Source organism: Chiloscyllium plagiosum, chromosome 22 (genome assembly GCF_004010195.1).
Source record: "Chiloscyllium plagiosum isolate BGI_BamShark_2017 chromosome 22, ASM401019v2, whole genome shotgun sequence".
Taxonomy (NCBI): domain Eukaryota; kingdom Metazoa; phylum Chordata; class Chondrichthyes; order Orectolobiformes; family Hemiscylliidae; genus Chiloscyllium; species Chiloscyllium plagiosum.
This window is the reverse complement of record NC_057731.1, coordinates 35,573,738-35,584,938: the sequence shown is the minus strand read 5'-3', so window position 1 is coordinate 35,584,938 and position 11,201 is coordinate 35,573,738. Positions and strand designations below refer to the sequence as shown.

Sequence of the window (11,201 nt, the reverse complement as noted above, 5' to 3'; positions counted from 1 at the left end):
AACAGTCCCTTCAGTCCAATTTATCCATGCCGTCCAGATATCCCAACCCAATCTAATCCCACCTGCCAGTACCCGGCCCATATCCCTCCAAACCTTTCCTATTCATATTCCCATCCAAATGCCTCATAAATGTTGCAATTTTACCAGTCTCCACTTCCTCTGGCATCTCATTCCATACACATACCACCCTCTGTGTGAAAACATTGCCTTTTAGGTCTCTTTTATATCTTTCCCCTCTCACCCTAAACCTATGCCCTCTCGTTCTGGACTCTCCAACCCCAGAGAAATGACTTTATCTATTTCTCCTATCTATGTCCCTCATGATTTCATAAACCTCAATAAGGTCACCCCTCCACTTCCACCCGTCAGGGAAAACAGCTCCAGCCTATTCAACCTCTCCCTATAGCTCATATCCTCCAACCCTGGCAACATCCTTGTAAATCTTTTCTGAACTGTTTCAAGTTTCACAACATCTTTCCGTTAGGAAGGCGACCTGAATTGCATGCAATACCCAACAGTGGCCAAACCAATGTCCTGTACAGCTGCAACATGACCTCCCAACTCCTGTACTCAATACTCTGACCAATAAAGGAAAGCATACCAACACCTTCTTCACTATCCTATCTACCTGAAACTCCACTTTCAAGGAGCTATGAACCTGCACTCCAAGGTTTCTTTGTTCAGCAACACTCCCTAGGACCTTACCATTAAGTGTGTAAGTCCTGCTAAGATTTGCTTTCCCAATACTTGTCTTGTACATACATTGTTTCTTATATTGTATTTACTTGAATCACATTGTATGTCATGATTTAACCCATATCACTTCAATAAATCTCCCACTAGTCTATTCATTATTTTCAATAATCTGGAGTTTTCAGGTACCTCAAATAAACTTAGAAATCATGTTTTAGTGATCAGCATTATGTTAAACAGTGCATGTGCTTTCAAATGTTAATTCCTATTGGATATTGCATGTGCAATGCTTGAGATACAATGGAGTTTAATGACCACACTATTCTCAGGTTTTAGAATTATTTAAATAACACTAGTTTTCTGACATTTGTCAAACTCTTTATTTTCAAAGAAAAATCCTTCATAAAAATATTTTTATATTTTCTCAATATAACTGATACTTAATATAATATACGATAGTAGCATTTCCTCAATGCTCACTCTGAACCCACACCTTTTATGATATCATGGATTCATGAATACAATTTACAATACTTGTTCACAAGTTACAATAGGTTACATCTCAGTCTAACTGAGCCACTGGAATGTTACTTACAGAAAACATAACTGTAATTTGATCATTAATGCAAAAGCCTTGATGTCATATATATTTCATATTTTCAAGTAACATTTCTTGCACAGAGTTCTGAAGTGTAGCTAACATTATGCTCTTTTAAATTAGTTCTTTGAGATGTCGTTTTGAAGTACAATGGCAACAAATAATGTTATAGGAATAATAAAAAGTAAAGAATTTCAATTTATATACCACCTTTCATTGTTTCAGAACATTGCAAAGTGGATCACTGTCAACAATTGCCTTCTGAAATTGAATCAATTTTCTAGGGAAGCACTCTGCTCAATTTGTGCACATCAAAGTCTCATAAACATTCTAAAATGACCAATTTGCCCATTTAAGTAATTTTGGTTCAAGAAGAAATATTCGTCAGGATATAGAAAACTACTTTGACTGGATTTAAATATTGTCATTGGACTTTTCAATGCGCACCCGAGATTATAGATGTGTTAACATCTCACTTCAACAATACCACCTGAACAATGCCGCTCTTCCTCAATACTTCAAAGGGTCAGGATGGATTGTGTACCAGATTTAAAACAAAGAAGAAAAATGTAAAGTTTTTAAAAACTGACGATTTACTGGTTAACTAAAAAAAAAGGCTTTATGACTTATTATATTTCTAAACTTCAAGAAAGAACACATGGAGTGTTGATGCTGATCAAAATGTGGATATCAGTTCTGGAGTTCTGACTGGCTTGGTTTCAGTGTCAGTGCAAAAAAATCCCTTCTAGTTGTTGAGCAGCCATAGAGTCAATAGTGCATGTATTAACCTGTGTGCCTTGTAACTATTTTAAGTTACAGCAATCTAAATGTGGCATGCAAATTATAGCATTAAGCCAACTTAAAGAAGCAAAAACAATATTCGAGTACTAAATCTATTCTTCACTAAATTTGAATAAAAATCAAAGAAACTACACTTATCAACTAATATTTATGTAATTAGCAGAGTGGTGACTATTTATTGCATCTAAACCAGCCCGAATGAATATTATTATTTTGCAACAATAATATCTGTAAGATATGTAAAAAGTGCATGCCAGTAGTAATAATAATTGCCTTTCAAATGAAGGACAAATTATTGTAGCAGCAATGATATTAATACATCTTCTATTTTGTCCTTTAAAAATAAATAGCAATACAAAAATAACCATACATGCCAAGCACCCTACAATGGATTTGTACGTATGTTCTTAATGCTCACCAAAAGCGTCACAATTTGTCTTTCAATTATTAAATTGCCTTTTCATTAATCAAATAATGCACTGGAATTTCTTCTTGAAATCCCAGCTGGCTAAATAGAACACTTTACAGTTGCTAGCGAGAAATCACTGAGGGTTGATAAATGTTAATGAAGACTGTATTATATTTGATCTTAGCAGTTGTTTGGAGACCAAAAGGGAAATGCCAGCATGCTTGAAATGGCTCAGATGATAAACCTTTGTTGTATCTCTATGTCCTTTGACCACACAGCTTGAAGAACCGTGAAGATTCCCAGATCTCTTCAACTCCACTCTTCAACACCTTAGTAATTTAAAATATTAAGGTCATGAAGAATGAGTATAAGAACAAATGCAGATGAATTCCTGATGGATGATTTGACTTGATCAATATTGAACATTGACAGTTCTATGACCAATGGTACTTTGATTATACGTCATCCAAATTACAACCCTGTGTAATAAACAAAGAAAATATAACTTGCCTTTAACATGTTTTGCATAGGTTCAAAGAATACAAATGTACTTTGCTGACTGATAAGGTAAAGGTGACTTACATCTTATTAGTTTTCTTCATTTTTTCATTTCACGATAATGCTCCTTGAGTTGTGGTGCTTCAGATAGTCGCAATATGGTAACTATCATCTGGGGAAAGAATTGTTTTTGTCAAGTTACAGTTCCAGAAATACACTTAACATAATTACTCCCATGTTACCAGAGAACAAGCAGATGTTTGAAACATACAGTTTTTGTAGTTATCAATCTGAATTCATTCAAAAACATATAACATTTGTTTTCATTACCACCCCTCACCCTATTATACATTGGCATTTTCTTATTGCCCTTTTCAGACTAGTTCCCATTCTACAGCTAAAACTTTCTGCATCTGTGTGTGACATTTTATTGATATATTTACCTGGACATTGAGCCCACTCATCTTTATTTCCCCCACTACCAATTTCTTTGGACATTCACTGTTTTTAATATTTCACTCAAGTTGGTACAAAACTGGCCAGGTCTTAAAAGTATCCAATTGATTTGATACTTCCTTAAAGCCGCCCCTGTTTGGTTTCAGGGCCTTAGATTATTGACCAGCATTCTTCTTTAGATTGTGTGCCAAGACGGGAATGTACATTTAGATGGTTGGGGTGCCTAGTCAATGCTTATGTTTCACTGAAGCTGTAATTAGCTCTTGTCAAATAGTCTAAATGTAACATTTAAAACCCTAACTGTATAAAGTGACATGAATACAACTCTCCCAAATCACTGACAAACTCAGTTACACCAATATTAATGAAATAAATCTCTTCGGAAATAACCTAGGGGTATTTCCAAATGGGATTTTCTTGGGAAATTAACTCACATAAAACAAAATTCTGCTACTCAACAAGTAATATGTAATTAAAATGGGAAAAATTAGACAATATGATGGAGGTAAAAAATCATTTACATAGGATGTTGGATGCTATGAAAAAGGAAAAGGAAACTGCAGATTATTCTTGCAAGAGAAGATTGAACGAGCCAAAGATTTTTCTCATCTGTGCTTTTCTTCTTTAATGACCTACAGAGGCCCCTCAATCTATCCTAACTTAAATTAATTATTGCTGTTGAATTTTGATTGATACATATGCTTTTGATTTATTCCCAACATACAATTTAAGAGCTAAAATGGAGATTTTTTTCTGCTCTTTCTGAAGTTCACCTCAATAGTTTCTTTGCTCCATGGAATAATCAGTCATGAGCCCTTCAGTGGGAAGGTTTTTCAATGGCCATCCTTTTCTGTGCAACGCCACTTGGTTGCCTCTCAACAATAGTGTGATTGAGATTAGTAACTTTCCACACTGAAAAATCTCAGACGTATTGCTAATTTATACAACAATGCCAATCCCTTGTAGAAACTATTGAAATGATGTAAGCAACTACCATGTTAATGGCAGCAGCACAACACAAAGATGTAAGGGACAGAATCTTTTATTTTAATCCTGCAGTAGCTCCTGCATTGAAGGTCTGGAAAACCACCTGCAATATTGATATATCAGGCTCCAGCTTCACTTCGAGGTTTCCACTGAGTTTTATGATGTGAAACCTATACTTGCCATTTCTCAGCTCAGTGACACAGAAGAAGTGGGTGAGAGCAGAATTGGTGCATAGAATCCCTTTAGTCACAAGGTATACTGACCACCTCCCTGCTGCATGTGTCTATGTACCATCGTGGCAACTTGTCCAGGAAATAGCCTAAGCCCCTGAAAATTAAGGCATTTTAGAACATTTCCTTTTGTATATGGTTCCCCATAAAAAACGGGCCAAGGGGCCATTGATTATTTCTCTTTAGGACAGTGTGGTAGTGTACAATTGTCATGCCCCATCTCTAAGACTGAAACCTTGTATTGCAAAGTGCAGCACCCCAGAACCGATGCTGCAGTTGTGCTCTGAGTAGTATGGGTAATCACCACATATTTCAACAGGATCAGAGTGGGGGCCCCTGTGAGGAGTGATTCCAGCATTTGATTGCATCACATTCATTTAGACGATTGAAATTTTCCTGTGGCATGATTTTACACAACTGGTGAAACAGCAGGTATCAGTCAGTACGCATTGAAGGTGTTGTACCTTGTCTTCTATCAATTTGTTGACAAACATGCTGACTTCCTCAACACCATTGATCTGAAGTTTGTTGATCGCCAAGATTTGATCTCCGAATTTCAGAGGACACTTCTTATCTGAAGACATGACACTGTTGCCAAGAAAAAGAATTTTGTTAATAAGCACTGCTCTCAATCCTGACAATTATCTTAATAGAAGAAAGTGTACCAGCAGAATTAAGGGGCTCTTGTATTGCAGTGGTAGTGCCTTTAACTGTGGGTTCAAGTCCCACCTGCTCCAAGGGGGCATGTCATAACATCTCTGAACATGTTGGTTAAAAATATCCACTAGAAGAATTGAAAGATCAAATACAGACATGAGAATTCGTGACTGATGTAAGTTTAACCACAAGGTGGCATCAGCTTCATTACTCAAGGGTTTCCTCAGCTATCAGAGTCAAAACAGAAACTGACGTTTTAATGGCATTAGGAATGAGGAATTAATAGAAAATTAAATTGCTGCTGTCTTGATTCAGAGAGAGAGACTGTGTGTGTGTGTGTGTGTGTGGGTGGCAGCAAGGGGTGGTAGTGAAGCTGGAATTTCATAACAGGTTTGCACAACCTTACATACAAATATTTGTTGTCAGATACAAAGCAACATGTAAGAACGTGTGGGCTGAATCACACCACCGAAAGCATTTGCAGCCTGAATTTCTGTTTAGTGGATAGAAATTTGAAAGCTTTATTGTAAAGCTATGATTCTCACTTCTTAAATTTTTCCTCAATCCAGTCCAATCAGGTAAATGTTTACAATCATGGGTGTAAGAGGAAAATCTGTTCCTTTTTTGCATTGAAGATCTGGAAAACAGTCTGCAATGTGGATGTACCAGACTCCAGCCTCATTTTGAGGTTGCCATTCAGCTTTACGATGTGAAATCTATACCTGCCATTTCTCAACTCAGAGGAAGGGTGAGAGCAGGATTGGTGCATGGAGTCCCTTTAGTCACAAGGTATACTGACCACCTCCCTGCCATGTGTATACGTACCATCTTGGCAACCTAGTCCAGAAAATAGCCTAAGCGCCTGAAGGATACATTAAAGGATTCAAACAACATTGTGCCCCTTGAAAGATTTGAATAAAAAGTATGAACAACCCACATGTGGTATAAATTGCTTTAAAGATAAATAATCAGAACAATTTTCTAACAGTTAATTCTGCATTTATATATGTAAAGTTGCAATTTGTAAAGTAAGCAATTCAGGCATCACCTTTGAAAAATACACCAGACTCTACTCATAGCTCCCCTGTCACTAAGCACTGTGAGAGGTGATACACAAATTGCTATTTTATGCATACACATAAGAAGTCCAGTTACTACATTTTCCTTCACCATTCCAAATTCCAGGAAATATTTGATGCCTGTGCAACACTCTTGTTTTTATTTAAACTCTGAGCAAATGCGGTGCATATTTTTAATCTGAAAATTTTCACATTGATCAACATGGCATTCAATTAAGCAGAATCAATTTTTGAAAGTGTGTGAGTTAATTTGAATGTTTACTTGAATGTTTATTCAATAATAGAACATTGGAATGAAACAATGGGAGTTCCTTACCAGATTTTCTGACTTGCTTGTTGAATTGACAGATTGTTTTTCATATCATTCCGGTGAACTATAATATCCAGTTTCTCCAGCTTTGGTTCTTCTGTAACATTGCTAAATAAAATAAATGTTGATACCCACTAAGTGAAAATATTATCAAAGTTTTTTTGTTTGGAGATTCACACTGAATCCCAACACTCCACAGCAGGCTACAAATTGTTAAAATGACTTTGAAAGATACTGTACTCCGTCCTCAGTGAAAGATACTGCTTTAGTTTTAACATACTGCTCGAGAATCATGGTTTCGGAAGCCAAATGTTAAACTACGGAAGGGCACAGAAATTAAAAATCTCATCCAGGTGTCCCATGTGTTAAGCATGGAGCAGAATTCGGAACCAATTTTTCATCAGTGCGTAAGATTCATTACTGCATTTAATACAGGGAACTTTTCCAATCTTCATATATAATGGGAAGGTGAGTCATGCATCTTTCTCAACATATTCAGTGACCATGGTCTTTGGTGGCTCAGTGTGGACTTGATGGGTCAAATGGCCTGCCTTCGTACTGTAGGAATTCTAAGACTCTTGTACAATACCAGTAGGTTTTGAGCACCCCATTTCAATGCTTGTTAAATTTCACTTTCATCAGGCAGCAGAGAAATCCCTCATGGAGTTTACAAATGATGTAAGCAGCCTATTGGTCCTCTGGGGAGAAGTTAAACTTTGTTTTGGAGCAACTGAAGTCAATACGAAATGTACACTTTAACTGAGCATTTGTGGACTTTGTTTAGTTAATGGAACAGCTCTCTGTTTGAACAAATTTTTGGACTGTCTATTTGCAAAGTGAGGAACGTTCTCCGCAGTGGACCTCTATTATTTAAAGGTGAGACAGCAACAACTTGCTTAAAAGTACATAATATTGAAGGTGAAATATGTGCACAGAAAATGGAAAGATTCTCTTCAGGAATCTAAAACTAGTAGATTGACCTCTGTCAGAATATATTTGCCATGTTCAGTAAATAGAGGGACAGATGACATTCATCAATGGAGAAGAGTCCAAAATGTTTGTTTTTATAGTCTGCATGAACTGCATACCATCTGAGCTCCTGGGCTACATACATACAGTTTAAATGCATGTTTTCCAAGTTGCCAATATCAACAATTTCTGACTCCAAACTTAAGACGACTGGTTGAAAATAAACTTTTCTAAAACTCAAGGTTCAGAAAGTTCATAAAGGTGAAATCCATGGACCAAAAAAGAAAAGCACAAATGAAAATGCATTGTTGTGGTCTGACTGACCACCACCCCCACCATCCAGGGTTCAGGCTGATTTATGGCCTACAACCCACAGTGTGAATGGTGCAGAAATAGAGAAAAGCACAGAGGCCAGTGATTTCAGCTAATCCTGCATACAGGCTTGAATACTAGGCTGAGCTAACATCCTCATCAACCTTTGTGTTTACTTCTTGGTACTTTCATTGAACGTCTATCGTGGGTTAGTACAAAATAAATTGTAGCTACCATATACTCCCAATTATTAATGTATTCCATTTGAATCCTTTGATTGAACTCAGAAGTTTATGACCATTTAAACATATTCATATTAAGACAGAACATATTAGTAGCTATCAGAATGTCAAAGCAAATAGATACGGACACTTTCAGACTTTGGTTAATATTGGGAGTCTGAGCATTTTGGTTAATGAAGCATAATATTCTGTACCTAATGCCAAGATAAATTGATCTTGAGAAAATAAATAAAAACCGGGTTTGTTCATGCTGTATCTCCATCCTCACAACCCTAAGGCAATATGTAGAGTCTGCCAAATGGGAGACTGCATGCTGCAGAAATATGTTAAATGTAGACTGACTGAGTCTTAAGCCACATACTTTATTCAATTCTAAAACTTGCATTTGCTTTGCATGGATCGATTTGAATCCCAGGCTTGATATTAAACATTGCGGTCAGCAGTGTGTGTGTTGGGGGCAGGGGGAGTGTGTGTGGGCAGAAGTCCAGAGTTAGAGGTTAGTATGCTCTTGATGCTCAGAGAGGACAGTGAACTCAGGAATCTTCAGGATTGCCCATGTTTGTATATGCACACTCTTAGAGTTCTTAAAGAGCCCAGTCAAATTCACTACAAGGCCAGCAGAGGGGAATGGGAAAGTGATGACTGGAGGGAAGGAATGAGAAATGTTGGAGGCAGTCAGCAGTGGTTCCAGTTCAAGCAGTGGGAGTGGAAACTCGAGCTGTCATATCATGTTCCTCTGAAACATTGAGTCCAGGTAACATCATTATTTACTCTGTGCACATTTACTGCAGGAACCCTCATCCTTTCTCCTTTTCGACTACTTAAAGAGAGCAAGTTCAGATTCGGACACGATGGGAAACAGACAGTCCAAATGTGCCTTATTCTCTCCACTCTCCTCTGTGAAAGGAGAGTTATAATTGAGGAACAAGTCTTAAGGAGAAAAGAATAGGTGCAGAAAATTTTCAATGATACATGGCATACATGAAACATTAGTTTAATGAAAATTCAGAATCTTTTCTCACACCTGTGCCATGTTTTCTGGTAGGTTAACTCCTTTCTCTTCTCGTTTAACAAATTGGAATCCTCACTGACAGCATGTTGAAGTGATGATCGCAGGGGACATTGCTGATGTGTATTCAGGTGGATATCATCTGGCACAAATACTCCACTCCTGCAGCAACATTAACAATTTGTTAGCCAGAATTCACCACGTAGAAACATAACATACTTTATTGCAAACACTAAAATTGATAAGCCACACGCACACACTACGGACAAACAAAATACCAATGTTTATATTAGAGTATTAATAATTTTGGTCCCAGTTCTTGCAACTTTACTAGAAAATTTTGACCTAGATGAATTGTTGATGAAAAACATTATTTTGTAATTGTCAGGAGTGAGACTGTAATACACTTTCAGAGTCCAGATTATATTACAAGTTTGGATTTGTCATGGGTCAGTGTGACTGGAAGGATGTGCAATAGGTGAAAAGCTAAGGTTTGTTGAAATTTACTGCTTATGTTGGTTTTTGGCTTCACTAACAACACTTAGATTCATTACTCACCTCAGCACTACACTTCAAAAACAAGAAAACAGGGTTCAAATTCATTTATTTATCTAGAAACAGTGTTCAACTGCGGTTGAAATTTGTAATGTTTATTTAAGATCAACATTGCAGATCACTCAAGGTCAAAATTCCACTTTGCCGCACCCTGGCAATTTATCACAAAATTGTGCACTTCCAGTGTGTTGTTTCCCAGCATAGCAACACCCTTCCTTCAAAATGTTGGTGTCATTCTTAAGACAAGGCTTTATTAAGAGATATCACAGAGTGAACCCAATCAGTACAGAGAGTGGGCAGTGATGCCAGGGTGGAGTGCAGTTTCTACGAGGGAAGAAGAGGCTTCTGGAACTACAGCCTTCATGCTTTTAAACGTTGTTTTTTATGATTCAGTAATACAATGTTGTAAAATGTTTTATTACTATCAAATGGAATTGCATTGCAGGATCAAATCCAAACTCAGGTCAGTTTGCGGAGTTATTCTGAACAATGATCAGACTCCAATCCACAGCATTGCAGAACAATAGACACTGAAAAGTCGCTGACATTGTCTATATTGCTTAAATATTAACCCAAGTCGGCTGTCAGCCAAAATATTATAAACGAAATAATTGAGTGAGGATCTTATTACACTTTTTTCAGAATCTATTTGGCAGGTGATATTGTCAACAAGAGTAAATCAAGGTTTATGAATTGAACCTTATTTATTTTGATGCTGTTATTGATATTTGCTCATCTTTACCATAGTAATTTAATCTTTATGGTATTTATTAAACCAACAATAAACTTTGTACTGGTAATTAAAGTTTATCTATGTTTTATTACAGTGAGCCTAGGAAACATCTTATGTCAGGGTTAGACTCCTAGGAAACATCTTATACTTTATACATTGAAAATATAGAGTCCCTTAGGCTGCTCTCTCATAAAAGAGAGATCTTGAGTTTAACTTGAAGGTCACCAAACCTCAGGAAAGGTTGAGAAGGCAGGCCCTTCATAGTGACTTTGTCCAATGCAGGAATTGAGCCCTTTTTGCGGAAAGCATGTGCCTGTCACACTGACCTCTTAAGAAGATGATCTCCCACAGATCATAAAACCTTATGATCCTGCTCCAACAGCAGTGCTCCAAAAGCTAGTACATACTTCCAAATAAACCTGTTGGACTACAATCTGGTGTTGTGTGATTTTTAACTTTGTTCACCACAGTTCAACACCAGCACCTCCTCATCATATTCTGACAGGGAGAGCATTAGAAGGTATCAGCAGCAATGAAACCAATGCAACTTCCAAGAGATAACTCCTAGTGTGTTTGGACACAAGCTAAGACATAACATAAATACAAACCTCTCTGTAACTTATTCAGCATGTACTATTACACTGATAAAAATTAGCATATAAC

At 37.0% G+C, this 11,201-nt stretch overlaps 1 protein-coding gene across 1 annotated transcript in view; it reads right to left on the bottom strand.

Moving 5' to 3' along the window:
• Window positions 1-1,051: 1,051 nt before the first annotated feature.
• Window positions 1,052-11,201, bottom strand: part of LOC122561204 (pleckstrin homology domain-containing family S member 1-like) — a 28,167-nt gene continuing 18,017 nt past the window's right edge. Inside the window, exons 12-16 of the mRNA XM_043712783.1 lie at window positions 9,266-9,412; window positions 6,725-6,826; window positions 5,137-5,260; window positions 3,084-3,171; window positions 1,052-2,980 (exon numbers count right to left, since the gene is read on the bottom strand). Coding sequence (XP_043568718.1) covers window positions 3,100-3,171; window positions 5,137-5,260; window positions 6,725-6,826; window positions 9,266-9,412 — 445 coding nt within the window. The 3' untranslated portion in view covers window positions 1,052-2,980; window positions 3,084-3,099. The remainder of the gene's footprint in view (window positions 2,981-3,083; window positions 3,172-5,136; window positions 5,261-6,724; window positions 6,827-9,265; window positions 9,413-11,201) is intronic.